This window comes from Bacillus rossius, chromosome 8 (assembly GCF_032445375.1).
Source record: "Bacillus rossius redtenbacheri isolate Brsri chromosome 8, Brsri_v3, whole genome shotgun sequence".
In the NCBI taxonomy this organism is placed as follows: Eukaryota; Metazoa; Arthropoda; class Insecta; order Phasmatodea; family Bacillidae; genus Bacillus; species Bacillus rossius.
In genome coordinates, this window is record NC_086336.1 from 63,249,386 (window position 1) to 63,270,384 (window position 20,999).

The following is a 20,999-nucleotide window of genomic DNA, read 5'->3' on the forward strand; positions in this document are numbered from 1 at the left end:
CTCACTGAAAAAAACAACCCTGTTTTGTAGATGTTTTAATCAAACCCCTCAATTATAAAAAAAAATTCATCACTTACCATACATTCATACTTTTAAATTGTCCAGAACACACATGCATGCATAGTTAGATACTCAATGGTTGGTTGTTCAGATACCTACATGTCTGTTATTAATTTACATCCCCCTAAACCACCACCACCGATACGATACCTTATACACATGGACAAGATGATATGGTTTTATTTTTAGGTCAATTTCATTTTCAAACCAGGGGATTTGAGTATTATTGTTTATATTTATACATATTAATAAAAATAGTGTATTTTTCAGCAAATATGAAATTAATTTTTTTTAGTACTTTTATTCACCAAAATATTAATCTTGCATGACACAGGATGCTTTTGTATAATAAAATCATTTGTACTAAGCATTAATATAACAGAACTACTCTGGAAAAAAAAAGGGGTAAATTATGCATTTTTGAAAAATGTGCCTATATCAATGTAAAAACATGTTTCTAATAGAAGTTACAAGATCAAGTATATTATTAATTTTTTCTAACCAATTTAGTTCATTTTGGTATAAAATTAATGATAAAGACATATAATCTTGTCCGTATCAACAGTCAATGTTTTGCATTCCCAGAAAATCTATTCATGTATGCTCTATGTCTTAATGAGACAATGAACAAGACAATGAAAATAGATCCACAATTGATGGAGAAATCGATGAACATACATAAAAAAAATACATACAGTCGAACATAGAACATCCTCCTTTTTTGAAGTCGGTTAAAAACCGCTCAAATCACCAACCACACTTGAGGTTTTCAACCTTGAGTGAGTGTAGCACCTCATTACTATTTCCACTTTTTGTGAAACTTACATACAAGTGGACAATTACTGTATGCTATATACATACTTATGTAGAAATCAATACATGTTAAAGTAACAAATATATTTGTTAAAACATTTTTGGTTATCATTTTCATAAAAAAATAGTTTAGCTTTGTTTTATCGACAAAACAGCCTTGCTACAATCACCTGAGCACCACACAATACGTATTATTATCACAAATATTTTTGGTACCTATTCAACCACACCTTGACCCAAACACTGCAAAGTTGTGATCCTTTCATAACTTTGCCCTCACAACTGCCTTCCCGACGTTTTCCCCACGCAACATGCCGATGAACGCTTTGGGCATGTTCTCAAAACCTTGGGTGACCGTTTCGCGGTACTTCAGCTTGCCCTGCAAACATTAACAACATGCGCACATTTATAAAATGGATACAGAAACCATGCAATATTCTGCAACCTGTGAATTTTTTTCATCCAAACAGCCAAGATTTTATGGTTCTTAAAAACAGAAATTTTTGTCATTAAAGGTAGGGGATTTAATTTTTATCGTTATTAAAAATTAAGAAACCACAAGTAATAAAAAAAATCAAAGACATTTAAAATGTGTGCCCAAAACTATACTATGTTCATATATTCATGAGAGTAAGTTAAAAAAAACTGGAACCAAAACTTTTTGTGACTATCTTATTATTTCAGTACCATTAACATGAACCAGAAAATCAATATGCAATGTTAAATTGCCGAAATTGTTATACTTTTAAGCTTGTGTTGTTTCTGTGTAGGCCTTTAGCCATGTATTTATGGTATCAGCTATGGACTGCTGTTATTTAGTTTACTTTGGAAAAAAACCATACACGAAAATTGAGTAACAAACCACCCCTGCTGCATTGACATGGAACAGCCAAATTGTGTGGTTCTAGGTACGAGTGATGTCATTACCTGTGCCTGAGGCTGAGTTTCCTTCACCCACTTTGTGAAGACACTGATCGTCTCATGAGAAAGAACTAGAATGCACATTTTGACAAGTGTACTGAAGCTGTTTCAGCTAACCACCCATCCCTTGGCCCAACGACACATGACGAACATGGACAGATACTCGTCTTCCGCACACGCGGCCAACACTACTGTAAAAAATAAGCTGATGTACACAAATACGCGTGTTTGTAGAGTAATACTCCAAAAGACAAGGCTTAAAATGTAAATGATTGAATATTAAGTAATTTCACACAAAACATATTTTTATGTACTGGAGATATTCAACACTACCTGTATTTAAATATACAGCGCTAAAATTTTTTTGTAACCTCAGAAATGTGCTAGCTGCAACTGGCCATGAAACATGTTTTTGAGAGTTATATTGGCAGGTAAGCCACGAGTGAACCCAGTCTATTCCAGGGTGTCCACAGTTAGTACTTTCGTACTGGATCTAGTACTTTTATAACTTTTTTTAGTGGTTTAGTACAGATCTAGTACATTTTTATTTAATATAATAATATTATTGTAACTCCAATATGTTTTATTATTAAGCGTAATTATTTTTAAAAAAAACTATGGAATGTATGTGTGTGTGTGTGTGTGTGTGTGTGTGTGTGTGTGGTGTGATATTTAAGTTGGAGCATTGCAGTGTCATAATTACTTTCTAAATTGTTAAAAACCATAACAAATTATAATTTAGTACTTTTTTTTTCTAATATAGTACTTATTTTCTCGCCTAAGTTGGTACGAAATATTTTTTCCTTGTGGACATCCTGCCCTCTACTTCTATACTCCTTGGTCTTATCTTTGTATGTATAGTATCACACATTTGATCACGCCGGAAGAGTGGCCAGATAATTTCAGATACGGTACCCATATTGCCATTAACGAACCCTCGGCATATTTTACATCATAACACGGAAACACTCTAAATAACCAGTATATTTTTAAAATTTAGGGGTATTACTCCCCGAGAAAGCTCTTTTTTTTTTGTAGGTTAGGTACTCTTCTAAAACACGAGAGTAAGATTCTAGATATAGTATTTTTGAGTTCCGCTCAATCTATTTGACGATTCTTTTAAAAGGTATTGCAATACTTTACGTTGGTTACTGTTTTAAACAGTTAATTGGAATAAACTAATTGTTTGAACTGTTGGTTACGTTAGTTCAATTATGATATTAAAAAAAAATTAACTGGGTTTTTCGCAGTACTAAAATAATACCTTTCGCATAACTTTAATTTTCGAGCACCCACTCTAGAAAATTTGAACTTTTACCGGATGTGAAAAAAGGTATTGCGAATGCGTGCTTAGTTTCCCGTAAAAACTTGTATTTCAAACACGTCAAAAGCTCCCGCCTGTATGTGTTTGTATATCGCACACTTTTTTATGGTTAACATCAGCTGTACATAGGTCTTCGAAATCAACATAAAATAAACTGGGGTCACGAGAGTCTATCCCCGTCGCTAGGAGGACACGGGCACCTGCTTGACGAGCTGCAGCGTCTCGCGGACGCCCTCCAGCCAGCGGTCGTTCCACCGCCGCACCGTGAAGCCCTCCATCAGCAGCTCCTTGGAGATGAGGGCCGGCTGGACCACGGGCGCTGCGGCAACAAGCACGCGGGCTCAGGGGGGGGGGGGGGGGGGAATGAATTGTTGCCCGTTGGATGGGCAGCCCTTCAGGATTTTTCTGACAGTGGTTAGGTTAGGTTAGGTCACTTTACAAACTAACCAGTCAGAAAAATCCTGAAGGCTGCCCATCCAAAGGGGCAACAATTCAGACAAGCTTTCAAAAACACTACTGTCAGAAAAATCCTGATGGGCTGCCCTTCCAAGGGGCAACAATTCAGAAAAGCTTTCAAAAACACTAATGTCAGAAAAATCCAGATGGGCTGCCCATCCAAAGGGGCAAAAATTCAGACAACCTTTTAAAAACACCACTGTTAGAAAAATCCTGATGGGCTGCCCATCCAAGGGGCAAGTTTTCAGGATTATTTAAACTCTTAAAGGAGCATGTTTTCAGAAATTGAATGGGCTGCCCTTCCAGTCTCTACAAATAAACCACTGTCAGAAAAATCCTGAAGGGCTGCCCTTCCAATGGGCAACAATTCAGTTGCCCCTCGGGGCGGGCTCGGAGCAGGCACGGGCGCTGCAGGGGGGCTCCGCGAGGGGCACTCACCCAGGGGCAGCCTGCCCTTCCCGCTGGCGTTGTAGGTGGACGTGGAGCCGCACACCGCCACCCGCCCGCCGTGGTTCATGCGGTTCAGCACCGCGCTGCTCATCTCCCCGCCCACCTGCAACCACCACCACCACGTAACCACGCACAGATATTTTATACAATCAGTAATCTTGAGAACTTTTTGATGTGATAACGTCTTATAAATGGATGAACGCCGGCTGCACGCACGAAAAATTGTCACGTTCCGCCTGAGCCGAGCGTGCGAGAACCAGCGCCAACCACCGTGTGATAAAAATCTTCTATAATATCAAACAGGTTAAGACCAGGCTTTTTTAACTAATTGTTCGTGATTATATTTAAACAAATTATTTAAATTAAATTTGCAAAAAACTGTAAATGATATTTGAAAATTAAAAAGTACGCAATTTTTCATCAATGTTTGCTTATGACGTTATCGCGTAAAATTATCGTCCGTAAACCGACTTTACAGACCACCCCCCCCCCCCCCCCCCCCCCCCCCTTTTTTTTTACTTGTCATGAAACACCTTCAAACGTTCTGTGGCCACGTTCGATGCTGCCTTAAGCCTTTTCTGCGCGTAACCAAACGTCATGCACCCCCAACTCTCAACTCGCAGAGACCGATCAAAGCGCACGGAATCAAAAAACCTCCACAAGGCAAAGAGCAGAGAGTTACATTGTCAAAGTAGCAGTCGACTCCCTCCGGCGCGGCCGACTTGAGCGCCGTCGTCACGTCCGTGCTCTTGTAGTTGAAGGCCTCGTTAAACCCCAGCTCATCCTTCAGCCAGCGCACCTTGGCGTCGGAGCCGGCGAAGCCAATCACCTTGCAGCCTGGGGCGAGACACGGGACAGCTGCTGGTGGTGGGGAGGGCAACCTTTTCCCACATACCAACATGCTGGTCTTTATCAGGGGCACAACAACAGGGGGGGGGGGGGGGAAAGGGTATTTTGCCCCCCCCCCCCCCCCTTCTGAAACCATGAAGTGGGGGCAAACGGGGGCAAAGTAAATTGCTGTGTAATCAATTTTTAGATAATAAAACTGCTTAAATAGCACCATTTTTAAACCTTGAAATACAAATTTTCCCGGGCGATGACCCCCGGACCCCCCGCTTCAATAGGGGGGATTGATTCTTTATAAAAAGGTATATTGCACCCCCCCCCCCCCCCCTTTGGAAATTTAGTTGTTGCGCCCCTGGTCTTTATATATACAGTCTAAGCGATATCAATACCGATAAGATATTGGCTTGAAAATATAGATAGTTTTGATGTTTTGGGTTATCAATAAACCAAAACATTTACCTTTGTTATACTAATTATAAAATTTATAATTTGAGTAGATATAATATTGAGTACCTTGCCCTTAAAAGCAAATAAAATCAAATGAGTAATTTTTCAATTTTTCATTTATTTTAATGGTTTAAACTTAAAAAAAATATTTTTTTTAATTTATGTCAATATTGTGGGAAACAAATATCAAAATCAAAAAAATAATCGGAATTAAAATACTGATGCCAAAATATAGATTATTTGAACCTGAAATAGCAAAGTTTCTGATGTATGGATACATTGCTATCCCTAGCTGCAGGGATTGGCAGAGCAAGGCTGCGTGCAAGGCGAGTTACGAGTGGATACGAAACAAACCACACCACAGCACAAGGCAGGGTCACCATGGATGGCATCAGGCCAGCTGCCCTGCCCAAGGGAAACGCCCGTCGACCTGGCTAGAAGAGCGGGAAGCTGTAGTCGAACGAGAAACCTGGTCGCACAGCTACCCCCGCCACATCTCACTCTCGCTAAAACTTTAATTCGAAATTCGATCCACTGGGAATCAACTCTGAATTGCATTAAAAAGAAATAAATTTTTGGGACCACCAACACAGTAAACTTTAATTTACAAAGCTCAGGACCCAAATATAATACTTTTAACGAGAAAAAAATCATAAAATATCCAGATTTTAGGAAAACTTTATGTGCAATACGATTGGTACTAGTAATATTGGCATTTGTTTTTCTAACTAATTAAAAAACAGTATTAACCTTACACAAAATTATAAGTCTATGCTCAACTAAAGTGCACTCTTAGCCGTTGAGTTATTTTTTTTCTAAAGGAATACCATTCACAAACAAAATCCAAATTTAGTTTCAACTAAAATTTGTGAGTTTCATAGTACACCCTATTGTAAATTGCAAAATGGCAATGGTAATGTTTTACAGCTATGCATCTGTACAAAGTAAGGAAATACAAGGTTAAGACTAAATAAATATGAAACATCTGCCGACCAAAAGAGCTTGTCTTACATTCAAGTCATCTAATATTCTAGCTCTCTCTATATTTGAGGTTATCTGTAAAAAAACAATATGCAAATTGTGCTTAACATTATGATTTGAAATTGATTGTGTAAATTAATTTTTTTAAGAATAAACATAATTAAATAAAATGACTATGTTAGAATCTCTAAAAACCCCCCCCCTCCCCCCCACACGAAGTAACACTGTTCAATTTGTGCGGTTTTGAAGTAAGGACGCTTCTTTCTTTTACGTGAAATTTTATTTCCGTGTTATGCCCATGCTCTGTTACGTAAACAATGCTGTACGTGAATTTTGAAAATTTGAACTTAGGTTTCTTAATCTCAAAATGTTATTCAACATTTATTTAAATATTCTTAAATGTATTTAAATATATATTAGTACTGTAAATTAATTTTAACAGCACATAAGTGTCTTAATTAAAATGGTTGTCAGAAAGCACACTTATCTGACTGGAAAACAAATTATTTTGACACACTGATGGGGGGGAAAAGTATTTGATTAGCCGATTAGCACGTTGTTTCCCTGGAACGAATTAGGGTGTAGCAGTTCCCGAAACGTCGCTTGTTTCTGTTTTAGAAAACTGTTGTGTTTGTTTCGTCTTTTCGTTTGGTCGTGTTTTTGTCTCGTTTCAACTGTTGTGCTGAATTTTTTGGGTTCTGTATTTTTGTGCTGTCAACATTTGTGGTTTTTTTTTTGTTCTGTTAGTCCATTTTTCTTTGTTTTTCTTTGTTTGTTGACCATATTCCTGTTGTGGAGTATTGTGTGGCGTTAAATCCTGACAACAGCAATTTTTTTGCTTGATTTGTGTTTTTTGTCATTTGTGTTGTTTTGTAGTTTTCTTCTACAGACATACTTGTGCTAAGCAATGGCATATGTCCAAAAGCTTACATCGAGTTCCATTAAGAGAACTTCTTAACGAAACAAAAATGAATTTTTCTGGACGTGGATGGCCCCACGGAATGTTGGCGCACCTGCATGCTTGGCGATCTGCCCCACGAGGCTGCCCACGGCGCCCGCCGCCCCGCTCACCACCACCACGCCTCCCGGGGTCGGCCTCAGCACCTCCCGCACCCCGTAGAGCGCCGTCAGCCTGCGACACCAGCCCCCGTCTCGCCCCGCGACAACACGGTGGACATCGCAACGTCCCACGCACATTTATGTCTTGTTAAATCAAAAACCAAGGAGTTTTAAGAATACTTTTTTCACCATCTAGAGGTAGAAAACCATTCGTAAATATCTACAGACCCGGAAATTTCGCGGATTCATTTAGTCGCAAGCTAGAATGCAAACCTCCACACTCTCGCACTGTGTTCATGATTGGCACGCAGTTATCTGGACACGACCCTCTACGACCGAGAGCCAATGATGCCCGGCTAGGAGAGAAGTAAGCGAATCAGGCAGTGCCAAATAACAAGGATAAAAATGTTCTCGCCAAGAAATCAACCAATGGGAAAGTAAACACGGGTCGAGCACACCTATGACTTTGAATTCTATCCTGAGGCCAGAAGAATCCGCGTAATTTCCGGGTCTCTAGTAACATCACAAAATACCTCAAGAAAATAATGCTAAACAGAAAGTTAATGCAAAAAAAAAAATAATAATTTTGTTGGTTAGTATTAGTACAATTTCTACAGAGAAGCCCATATTGTCCAGAGAACACATATGTATCTCTTTAGCAGTGTCTATCTGAAATTTATAGTCCTAGCATTTAATTTGATCACTAATTACGTTTACTTTATAAGTTCAAATAAGCCAGTAAGAGACACAATTTTTTACTTTAATTATAAAATGCTAACTATGAAAAATAAATTCGAAACATTTTTACATTTAAAAAATAATCATGTGGCATGAAATTGACAAATTATACTGTGCATGTGTTGTTTGCTGCCAAGTAGTAAATAAAAGAACATTAAAATACCTGCATTTATCTGTTATTTGCACAATATCATTCTTTATTAAGGAGTTTTTAAGGATATTAAGGAGACATGTGTCCAAAATAAATCTACTTGAGCCGCAACTTTTTTGTCACTTTAGAAGTACTGAAAGTGAGGTGTGCCTTACATTTGCCAAATTTATTCAATTTAACAATGCTCTTAGTTACTGAGTCTTAAATGCTAAATACATTTCAGAACATCTTGTATTTTTTGGTAAATTATATTGTTAGAGAAACTTGACATTTAAAAGAGGGATGCAACTTAGAACTGATGACATCCTATATTCGAGCAAATATAGAAAACTTATTAGTTTAGATTATTTTGGCATATGGATTTTTTTTAAAAATGATATAAGTATAAGTAATTACTCGAAATGGGGCAAATAATAAGTTAATAAAAACCACAGAAAGGAAAACTTTAAGTTACAGAGATATTTAATGCTCACTGTAGGTATTTTTAGTATTTTCAGATTCATAACAAAAATTTTATTTAGATCGCTGACATTTATGACATCTATGCTACAATAAATTTTTTAAATTAGTATTGTTATTTAAATTTTGCTAGATATTTGGATGTCACGACTCAAAATGGCTACGTCAACATTAGTACAACGAACTGTCAACAGGTGGTATTTAGTAGCAAAAGTATTCGGATACTATCCATCCGTTAGAAAAGCATCCTCTACATCGTGGCTGCACTTGCTAAGGGCTGTAGGAATGTGTATTGGGATACAGATAAGGCCCGTCTACAATTGTCCTAACCTGTGCGTGGTCCGCGTCCTTATCCGAATGTGAATGACGTCACATTGACGCACGGAAAACAGCTTTGTCTACAATTCGAAACTATTGACTTCTAAAGTTGTCACCAGAGCGCAGTAAATGTCTTTCGATTGTTTTTTTTTTTTATTGTTTTCGTGCATGTTTTGCAAACGGGAACCGGAAACTCGAATATCGTCAGTGTTCTGTTGCTGTTCAATGCTACCAAAGGACACAGTTTGGGACAAAAAGTTCAAATTGACGAATGTCTTCGGACAAAGTAGGTTCGGGCCTTCTGCCCACACGACGCATGGCGTCAGAGGGTCACGTGGACCAATCACTGACGAGTGTCCTTCGGACACAGGTCAGGACATTGCAATTGTAGACTAGGCTACACAAGGGACAGGTCCCAGGGAGTCTCACCCCGGCATGCCGAGCACGCCCACGCCCAGCGACGGGGGCAACCCCTGGAAGTCGGGCAGCAGGTAGGGCTTGTCGGGCATGGGCAGGCTGTTGGGCTGCGACAAGTCCACCACGGTCCTGTCGCGCCAGCCGAAGTAGCCCATCACACGGCTGCCCTCAGGCACGGCCGGGTCTCTGCTCCGCACCACCCTGCACGCACGCACTTGCCCTCTTGGTTAGCTGCACCTCTTTGCGACGAGGCCGTACCTCTCGACAGCGCAAGCACAGAAAACTAACTACTTTCTTCTGAACATTTGGTAATGGATAAAATAGCGAGTTTTAATAACAAATATCTACTGTCAAAAGTGATCCTATAAAATATATATATATATATATATATATATATATATATATATATATATATATATATATATATATATATATATATATATATATATATATATATAATGAAATGAAAAATTAGAAGTACGTAAACCAAAAATTTTTAGGTGAAAACCAGCCTTCAAATTTGAAAACGATTTAACTGACAAATATGTCAGTTCATTTTAAAAAGAAAACTCGTTCATATAGAGATGTGATAACTTTTGAGAACATCACAATCAGTGTTGCTAAAGATAACAGTATTCCCAAAAAATACTGTTAAGTGCATTGCATTTTTCATGCAGCACTTCTTTGAAAGGCCTGGAAACACGGACAGTAAAAAGAAAAAGGTGTAAAGTTTGAGAAAGTTTTAAGAATGAGCGGGAAAGAGTGTGTAAGAAAGAGGACAAGCATGAGAGAGAGAGAGAGAGAGAGAGAGGACAAGTGTAAGACAGAGGACAAGCATAAGAGAGAGAGAAGACAAGTGTAAGAGGGAGAGGACAAGAGCCAGAGAGGGGAGGTTGATCGGAGAGAGAGGACAGTGTCGGGCAGACTGGCGCAAGAGGCTGGTCAGCACCACGAGTCACTCACCTGGCTACCTGCCCTCCGATCATGGTGATTCCCGTCGGCAGCCACATGGTGTACGGCCTGCCAACAAGCACTGCGTCTCAGAACCCGAAAAGAGGCCCACACAATGCCCTCACAAGTAGCGTGGTGAACGCTGCTGTGATCTGGAGGGTTTCTCCCCATCGTACTGCTTCTTCGACCGCACTTCATCTCGACTACCCTCCCCTGAAATGGCCCCATGGAGCACCACCTTTGCTTGTTTGCTGTGTTTCCACACCAGAGCTCATGTTGTTTCTTACTGTATTATTAAACCAGTGGTTCGCCCCCAACTGAGACCTCACGATGATCCATGTTTAGTTTAGGTTATGTACTGCCCTACGTTAGTACCCACCTACTTATTATCAGAACAAACAAAGGAAACAGTTTGAAAGTAAAATACTACCAACCTTCTAACTAATGCTTTCAAATTAAATAAGAAAATTCCCAGGAACACTATAAATGTAGTTATGTTGATATAAGTCCTTAAAAAGTTACATACAGTTAAAAATAAAATAACAAACAAAATAAGCAAATAGTATAAATTAAAATAATTCCAATCTAGTAACTAACATTTGGCATGTAACTGACGACCTAACAGCTATATTTTTTTTTTTTAGATAATTGTGCAAATTTTTTCAAGTTAACACAACAAATACATTCTTACAAAAGCAGTAGGTAGATGTATTTCAGTTACATTTAAATACTTTTTATTTTCTTTTGTTCATTGAGGTATGCAATCATGAATTCGACAGACAAGTTCCTTTTTGGAATTTAAGGCAGAAATTAAAGTAATGTGTGTGATTTTGAAAGCAACATGTGTATTTATTAATTATATTAAATTCCTAAACGGTTTTCACAAACACAAAATTGAAAATTCCATTGGCCATACCTGTACATGCCTCCCTAACAAAATTTATGAAAATCCATCAAAGAGTTGAAAGTTATAGCTGGACAAAAACAAATACAAACAAACGCAAATCATTCGAGATGTTACTGAGTCCTTGTTTTGCTCTGTCAATAAAATATATTTGTGAAACACAGATATGAAGACTCATTTTCTCTACTTAATGCTGACAATTTATGACAAAGTGTTATTAAATGCCTAACTTATTGCTGGCATATGAAAAAAAAATATTGAAAGCTTAATGCATTTTGGATAGGTACTAAGAGTTAAGTACTTAATACGTGCTTTTGTGCTTTTGTTTGATATACTCCCGTTGAAGTGCCAAGAGACACTATAACAGGATGTCTACCAGGTTCCAACAGCAAAAAACAGTGACTTTTGGGGACATTAAAAAAATTTTTACAATATGAAATATTAAGTATTATGGATTAATTTTTTTTATAGGGTACACAAATAATTTCTAAGGTTTTAAATATTGTCTTAAATATTTTACATTAGGTTAATTACTGGCACTAAAAACCGTTTATATGCTTTTTTTGAGTTTTTTCAGTTCCATATCTATTTCTAATAATTCTCATTTTTTTCTATTTGAGCAATTTTTCCATTTTCATTTCAAGTAACTTGATTTCATGTGCTGCTCTTTTTCTTGCATTTAACATATCGTCCTATTCATTCTTTTTCATTCTTCTGTCTTCCTTCCTTCCTTCTTGCTGAGGCATTGTGAAATTACAATTTTTTTTGTTATTTTATGAGCGAAAGAAACACCCTCTGAAAAACCAAATGAACCAATACACAAAATAGTTGAGTAAAATATATTAATGGTACTGCAATATTACACAATCTGAGTTGTAAGTACTCTGACCCTAGTCCAAAACACATTAGTGTAAAATTAAAATACTCACCTGAAAGTGAAAAAAATGTGCTCATTAACCAATCTTTGAGCTACAAGAGATTTCTCTTGATTTTTAACCAAAAATATCTTTGTTGAAAGAGAAACTTCTTTCCATCGCTGCATTTTCCATGGAAACAAATTAAGAAGCGCTGGAAAAATAGGATAACTTCATGTGCATCTTGCATCAATGAGTTAATCAAATTAAAAATGAACTTGTCAAGTCTTTTTTTTTTTCCAATTAAAAGATTTTGCCGCTTTGTACCTCGGGATGTTCACAAAATGTGAACTCTCTAAAAATAATCTCTCCAACAGCAGGTGCAAACTGATGGTGTGAGATAAGTTCCGGAATGACAAACTTTAGAGCTCTAATCATTACTGAAGGAGACAAGCAAGTTAAGCCCAACACAATTCTCTTTCTCAGAGGACTCTTTTCATCAAGTTTGGCAAATAAAGATAACAGAAATTTCCTGCAGTCAGCCTTAAATTTCAGGGAGTCAAGCTCCTTCACATTTTTGAGACCGAAAGTGGCACCAAAAACCAATCTCTATTGAAACAGCATTTCATAAGATAGTCTCATTCTTGATATTGAGACTTGTCAACTTAGAAGCATTTGAAATGTTGTCCATTTCATTTTGCTTGAAAACCATTCTTCCTATGTTTTTCATTAAAAGAAACAACTCTTGGTGAATGAAAGGAATAAGAGGATCATTTCTCTGGGAGTTTGTCAGAAATTCTTCCAACTCAGCAATCATAGCAGAAAAATGCAGTTCGGCTTCCAGAACTAAATCTTCCAACAAATCCTTTTTTACAGTGCCAAGGTTCTGGGTTTTGGGAGGGTTTTTCTCAAGCTCTTTGTCTGTGAGGTACATTTCTAGGCATCTTTTGATTACAGGTGAGTTTTTAGTCCATCATACAGCACAGAAAGTTTTGATACAATGCAATGCTCCAAGAAACCGATTAAGTCGCTAACCAACCTTCGTGTGTGCAGTTTTGTAGGGACCATTGATTATGTGCAATGAACAAGTACCAATATCCAAAGGTTCCTCTTCAGTATCAAGCAAACTCTTCATGTAACTTTTGAGATCAGAAAACAACTTCTGATTTACATTTTGTCCATCAGTAGATAGTTGATTTAAACATTCTAGGAAACGTTTGGCTATACTAACATACTAGCACTTTTTCAAGCAAATCTACAGCCGTACAACGCTCAAGAAAAGAAGATGTTAAATATTGAGTACATGATGTACTGTTTTCTGAATCCCAATATTAACAACAATATCCATTTGCTGTTTTAGGCAAATATATTCGAACTTTCATCAACAGATAAGAGCAGAAAAAAAGGACTCTTCTGTACACTAGCACTAACAAGGAAAGTGGATAGCTTTTGTTTATCATGTGTCTCTCCTGAGATAGTACTACTGAAATTGAATTAATGATTTTAAAACACACAATACCTGTTGGCATTGACTTAATTTAGTAGACTCATGAGTCCGTAGATGTGCTCTGTAACTGTTAAATAGTCTAAGCCAAATTCCGAAACACAGAAAGAAACCCATTCATCTGATACTACTGAGTAATTTTAAACACAACTGGTAAAAAAAATAAAAATCTTATATGTGAATTGTGAATTAAATAATGAACTTAAGAATATTTTTACACTTTTGATACAGTTTTCTAACATCACAATTATAAAATAAATAAAAAAATAAATAAATAAATAAATAAAGGCTGCCAATGTATAGACCCTATGTTTGTTTCAGTTAACCAATGGTATTATTTTTGAACTGGTGGTTATGTTCCTACCTATTTTACAATTGAATCATCAGTCCTATGTTAGTAATTTAACTGAAATAATGATTTGGATTTCTGTTGCAAATTCATGCACACGGCTTTGGGACCTCAAAGATTACACACTGCGCTGAGAACTGAGGAACACTTGGTACGAACTTGGCAGTCAACACAGATTATTAGCGGATGTGAGCAGACACCCCAAACGTAACCCCCGGGGGTGACTCATCAAGTCATCAGAAGAGACCTGTAAAATTCGCGGATTCATTTCACAATAGGATAGAGTCCAAATAGTTTTGAAATTATTTTGCTTCGGTGATTGGGCCACAGTTTATCTGAAGGACTGTGGGCCAATGAAAAATCTTTAACAGAATAATTGGCGAATCAAGATCATTCCAGTCAACAGGTGTTACGAGTCGGTAACCAATCAGCAGATGCAATTTGCACGAGTGCATAGAGGATCATGGAATCTATCCTTTAGGGATTTGAAATCGCAAATTTTACAGGTCTCCAGTCATCAGCTATCAGTGAGAGCTCCACTACTGGTGGTGTCAGCACGAGCGACGGATGTAGCGACGCGCAAGAAGGGACAGCGTGCGGTGGCCGTACCTCATGTAGGGGTCCACGCTGAGCCACTCTGCCTCTACCAGGACCTCTGCAACACTCATCTCGTCTCAGATACAGATGCACGTTGAAACCAGGTTGCCATAGCACACACTTCCCCTTCCTTTTTACCACCAAAATCATTAAAAAAAATATATCATCACTCACAAAAAAGGAAAGAATTTAAAAGAAAAACAGTGGGCAAAGTTGGTCTATCCACCTCAAAAAATGAAATTCTGCACAGGCTCCTGAGTTACAGCATTCTTTGGGATGATCTCTAGTTATAAGAAATCAAATGAGGCGTTGACAATGAAAAGGAGGTTAAGTGCCATTAATGCTTTTTTTTTCCCAAGAAAACAAAAACCATTTGAGTGTGTAAATACCAATGACTTATTTTGTTGTATTATGATACAATTTGTCGTACGTTTGGTTTTACGTTCACTTTCGCATCTTCAGTAGATCCTTCTTTTCCTGGGGAAATGGGACACTTACCTCCTTTACAATGTCAGTACATCAAATAATGCTCACAAACAAGCTGTTTTTTCTTACCTTGACTTGCTTTCAGCAAAAATATAATAAATTTAAAAAAAAATATTTGAATAAGATCCAAGTCACACCATTATTTATTTATATGTATTTAAGTTTAGTGAGCTGTGTTCTTAACTGGCTATCTCGTTTGTTCCACGGACATAGGTACTTTAAAAATAACAGAAACAAAGATCTAAGTGTTCTCATAAAGGCAAAGTATCAACAATATTCACTATATTATGCCTATAAATGCATACACAATAGTTAGAAAGATTATAGAGAGGATCCCCAAAAATTTTAATTTTTATGTCAACAAAATAAATTATCTAGCAATAATAACCATCTACAAAAATACGAGGGCTGTTTCCAGTGGCGGATCCAGGATTTTGGTTTGGGAGGGGCTTGACCCAGCTGAGGCTAGGCTTTATCAAGGCAAACACTAAAACAATAGTGGACCCAGATTCTTTTGGAGGGGGCTTGAGCCCCTTAGCCCCCCCTCTGGAACCGCTACTGGCTGTTTCTATTTCTTTGCTGGGTGAATGGAAGCCACTCTTACTATGTATCTATCTTACAGGTAGCAAAGAGTAAAAGAAACCTACCTCCATTCTTCAGTTCAGGTAAGTCTTCCTCGACGAGCTGGAAGTCCGACTCTTTGGGCTCTCCCACAAAGTGCTTCGCGAGGATGAACTTCCTGGCCTTCACCATTCCCGCGGCCGAACTCCAACTGCGGAAACCCTTCAGCAGAGCAAGTGTTGCTAACACCCTCACAAACAACATCAAATACATACGTTAGGAACAATGATAATCAGAGATCCGATTATATGGTGAATAGCAATAATGCCAAAATATCAGCGCAGTGGAAATTAATACACCGCCAAACACTGAAACGGAAGTGCACAACACCAAAATACAAAGCAAAACACAAAATGTAGCAAAATTCACCTCAATTACCTTTTCTTAGTCTGTTAAAATATAGATTTGATTTAATAAATCTTTGGGGTATTAAAAAAAAACTTTAAAAACTATGTATTAAGTACAAAAAATTTATTTAGTCCCTAAGTAGTGTTAATTTAACTTACAGACATGGCTAAAGGCCTACAGAGAAACATGTGATTTTGGATATTTAAAACTGCATTTTTCATTCATACTAATAGTAGGTAAGTACTGAAATAATAAGGCAGTGACAAAATGTTAAATATAAATATATGTTGAGAACTTTCTCTTGAACTATGATATATTACAGAAGTGTATTGGATGTTTTATTACAGTTTTTTTTACTAACTGTTATCAATATATGCAGTATGGTTTTATGTACACATTTTAAGGATCTTACCAAAAAAATTTTTTTGCAGTTGATCAACATCAATGTGTTTGATATGTTTAATCTTTAATGACGATAAAGGCAAAATCCACTACTTTTAATGACAAAATTTGCATTTTTAATACACCATAGAAATCTTGGCTCTAATGATAACACATGGATGTGAACATAAAGGTGGAAAATGGAGGACCCAGTGATGAGTCAGGGCTTGCTGGACAGGGGAGGGGGGCCCATGAAATGGAGCAGTGATGCAATGCTCAGGTGGGGGGAGCGAAAGCACCCACAGAAAACAAAACTGCCGCCTGTCAACAACCATCGTGTTTCCTCATGAAGAAATCAGTGCATAAACCTGCTTGGAATTGAACTTGGATCCCCCTAGTGTAGAGCCCATGTACTAACCACACAAACATAAAACACCTAACACATGCCAGTAATTCTAGTTTAGAAGATTATATGGAAAAAAAAAATGTTAAATAAAATAATCCTGTGTGCTGTTGACATTGATTGGTTCCAAGGTTTGGGAAATTTATTTTCTCGGGTTTTAAATTGCAAATCTGCACCGTTCTCCGGTTCCCAGAGAATCAAGGTTAGGCCCGTCTACTTGCAGCATATTTTTTAAAATATATATTAAACTAAACACGTTCAGCAAGTAAAACAAGGCCCTTAATGTTTCTGCAAAAAAAAAAAAAAAAAAAAAATAACTGGCAGAGATGTGCGTTCGTTGGTTCCTACGATTACAAACGCAGGGGAAATCCAAAAATTGCTATTGTGGGATATTTAACCAATATTAGCAGAACTCAAAATCGTAATATTCAAAATTGTTTATTTAGAGCCCCTAAACCATATAACTACAGTTTAAACTCAACATTATGGTACACAATTACATGCAACTTTATTTTTAATTCTGCTCACCGACGGAAATATTGTTTTTACTTCCCCGCAAACAATATGTTTTAGAGGATTAATAAATCTATATAATAACGTGTAAGGTTTTATAGACACCATTATATTCAAAATAACTTCCCGTAGTAACTAACCGTTTCAGCAAATATTTGGTTTCAGTTCAAAGATCAGTCCACTCCTTTAGTCCTTTCCCTCTTCCAGTAATGCCAACTCCTACAGAGTGCTCCCCCCAAGGACTAACTTCAAATTCCCCTAGGTGTCGATTAAAAACCAAGTTTTCATTGTACATCCTGTTTGAGAGCTAAAATTATTTTCTCTTGAACCTCGTTTTTCACGTTCCATATAGATTATGTGTGTTTACATTTCCTTATTTTTCTGCCCAAACAGAGCATAATAATTTTGAAATTTAACAATCAGTATCTATAATTTTATATAGGTATGTCCTAATTTAATTTTTCGGTTTAACGATTACATGTTTAATAAACTTGAAGTTCCGGATCGGTCTCCGAACATTTCGTATATATTCTTCATTCTTATTTATGCATTCTGGAAAAATTTTGAAAGCAAATAATGAATTATTATTCGTGTTTTTTTTTATTCCTTGGCACCACAGAAAAACATAAACGACTCTATGCAATCCAATAAAACTCGGAACGAAAACGTCGAACAGTAAAAGCGCTCAAAGTGAAAACGAAATTCGTTGCTTTTGACCAGCAAGTTATTGTTGGTCGTAGTACGAAATTCAGCCACCAGCGCTACTTGTGTTGCTGTTCTTTTTTCACTTTGTTCTTTCAAAATATACACTTTAATTTCACGTCCTCAAAATAAATTTCTTAAATAATTTACCCACTAAAAAATCTCCCTAAATAAATGTACCCGCTAAAAAAAAACTCTTACAACTTGGTTCCCCTTAATTTGGGAGGAAAAACGTTGGCATCCCTGCCCTCTTCTATGAGATTACGGGAAGCCTTCTTTTCACAGACTAGAGAGCCACACCCGAAATTCCCCGAAATTTACATGAATTCACAGTATCTTTAATGTAGGTATCCTAACCAAATCAACCGTCCACAATGTTTTAAAGTATTTATAATGTAGCTAACCTAACCTAATTGACCATTAGTATCCTTTTATCAACACCGCCATATTTATTTACAATGAACAAAAAAAAAAAAAAAAAACCGAAGATGCACGATCGTTCGTTTGTCTCTCTCGTCTGTGAAAAGAAGGCTTCCCTGAAATTACACATTCTACAACGAAAATAATAGACATACAAATGCTATAGCAGCTGAGTCATGCCTTACTCAGTATCGCCTGTTCGTGAATTAAGCCTTAAAGTGGGTTTACGATTGAAAAACTTCAGAATTATATCTTAACCTGCTCGCAGACGAGCACATTGTTAAGTAATTATCCAGTTTGATTGAATTGGTGGTACTTAATTCTAGCCAATAAAAACGGACGAGAAAGCAACCATATTATTTATATAGAATTTTAGTATTCGTAGGTACATATCGTCTGCATTTTGAAATGGATTTCTGTTCTCAATCGTTGATTCATAATTTGTTTAATGAAACATTTTTATACATGGTGAAATTGGTTATGTACTTACTTTAAAAACCAGACACATGGCTACGATTAAACTTAAAAATGGCAACATTTCAGCTCGTAAACTATAATCCGTATACCTACAATTCACAATCGAGGATATTTAAATTTAATATTTAAATACTAGTTCACGTAGTACTAATATAATAAATTCCAAGCCACCATAAAATGGCTTTACAGTATGAAAATATATTCATGAATTGTAAATACATATTAATATACTCGTATAACAGCAAAAATTAAACAGAAACACATCGAAATAATCAATTTCCGAAATCTTAAAAACAAAATAAATATTCCAATCGGAGCTTTTTTCTTTTTAAATTTTCGTGCAATGTTTTCTGAGTATTTTATCATTTATTAACATGATCCTAGTTATACCGTATTTCTTACTACTTTGGTAGGTACTACATCATAACCCACGGGTACTGCAATGGTACTTAGCACACAGAACACCGCCTGGGACTCGTCCACACTACGAAGCTGTTTGGACGCAACGACGAATCGAACGAGCCGAACGGAAAAGTCGTCGTAAAGTGTATGCGCCGGAACAACCTACCAGCGGTTCTGGAGCGCATAGGGAGCCCCGAGACGCACTCACACCCTAGCCGCACATAGCCACTAACATGGGCGCCGGTGGGCCCACAACAATGTGAACTCACGTCAGCGTAGCGGGACGTCCATCAAGTCCATCAAGTTCTGTCCCTGACCGAACACGCCCGAACATTCACCTTCGGCCAACCTCGGGATTTGTTTTATTTTTGCGCAGGAAAAATGAATTCAAATATTAAAAGTGGTCGGTTAGGTTAGCTACATTAAAACACTTTAAAACACTATGGACGGTTAGTTAGGTTAGTATAGCTACATTAAAATAAACAGAGAAATATAAATAAACCCGAGGTTGGCCGAAGGTGAATATTCGGGCGTGTTCGGGCAGGGACAGAACTTAATGTACATCTTGGGCTTCCCGGGTGCAAGCCGAGCTGCTTGCAAGCACAGCAGTGTCTCACGCATCCGCATTACTGCGCAGGCGTACGTAAAGGTGAAGTGACCGTTCTTGGTCGCCTGTCCCCAAATAACCCGCCTCAAAGGTTAGTAGAAGTAAAATTACCTGAAAACCTAAATGCGTAATATTCATTTTAACTACCGCAGAACGAACTGAAATATATATGCCGCACTCGCGCAGTTATATCAATTTAAAAAAAAGAAGCCAGTCATGGGGACTGTCAACAGAAGTGAAAACTTAAAACTTTGTTTTTAAATGTGTAATATGACATCATTTCTACGTCAAATGTACGTAAGAAAATGATTTTGGTATTATATCAGTACGATGTCAGCATGATATCACAACAGATGTCAGTGGTATGTCAAAATTACGTAAAATTCATTACCTAGTTATCACTTACCACTGATGTCAGACCTATAGGTCATGTATTCATGTGGTCAAATTATCTTCACTTACTGCTATTACAGCATGTCGGTGATGCGAACTCACAAGATTTTACCCGTCCAAAAAAGAGTTCAACACGCACATGACACAGTCGAGTGTATAAAACGTTTAAGTGTATATATACGTATACTTGTACACAGGCCGGTGCGCGTCGCCAGTCTGGCGCAACACGTCACTAGCATGTCGGTGACGCGAACCCATGAGTTTTGCCCCTACCAAAAATCGCTCAACGCGGCTAAAGAAGTTTTCACTTCAAAAATCCCGTAGTTACACGAAGAAAAATATTCTAGGATTTCCTTGGGTTTATTTAAATTAGGTGTTCAATAACATTTTTGTCGCTATTTTTTGCCATGTTCAATAGAAGTGCATTTTTTGGGAAAGAGGTAACGTTACGTCTTTTAAAGTGCGGTGCGTATGAAATATTATTTCTTCAATATCATTTATGAATTACCACATTAAAGTGCTTTTATCAAATCACAGAATATACCAAATTTTTTGAGATTAAAAAAATAGTGCTCTTACTGTATAATCAAGAAGGTTTGATTTCATTTAGAATATAAATATAAATGACGAAGTAGAAGTTTTTCTAT

The 20,999-nt window shown here is 37.2% G+C and overlaps 1 protein-coding gene across 6 annotated transcripts; it reads right to left on the reverse strand.

Annotated features, from left to right (window-relative positions):
• Positions 1-22: 22 nt before the first annotated feature.
• Positions 23-17,893, reverse strand: LOC134535059 (prostaglandin reductase 1-like). Of its 6 annotated transcripts, none has more exons than XM_063373902.1 (10): positions 17,492-17,893; positions 15,733-15,857; positions 14,612-14,657; positions 10,404-10,460; positions 9,453-9,641; positions 7,312-7,430; positions 4,707-4,861; positions 4,013-4,127; positions 3,319-3,437; positions 23-1,252 (listed from the first exon to the last, which is right to left on the reverse strand). In XM_063373902.1, the coding sequence occupies exons 2-10, from the start codon at positions 15,836-15,838 to the stop codon at positions 1,136-1,138; spliced, it is 1,023 nt and encodes a 340-aa protein (XP_063229972.1). In that variant the 5' UTR covers positions 15,839-15,857; positions 17,492-17,893; the 3' UTR covers positions 23-1,135. The 6 variants fall into 6 exon arrangements, with proteins under 6 accessions (XP_063229972.1, XP_063229971.1, XP_063229970.1 ...); XM_063373901.1 differs by having other exon boundaries at positions 15,733-15,868; positions 17,492-17,892; XM_063373900.1 differs by lacking the exon at positions 17,492-17,893 and adding an exon at positions 17,367-17,485 and having other exon boundaries at positions 3,319-3,423; positions 15,733-15,868.
• Positions 17,894-20,999: the final 3,106 nt, after the last annotated feature.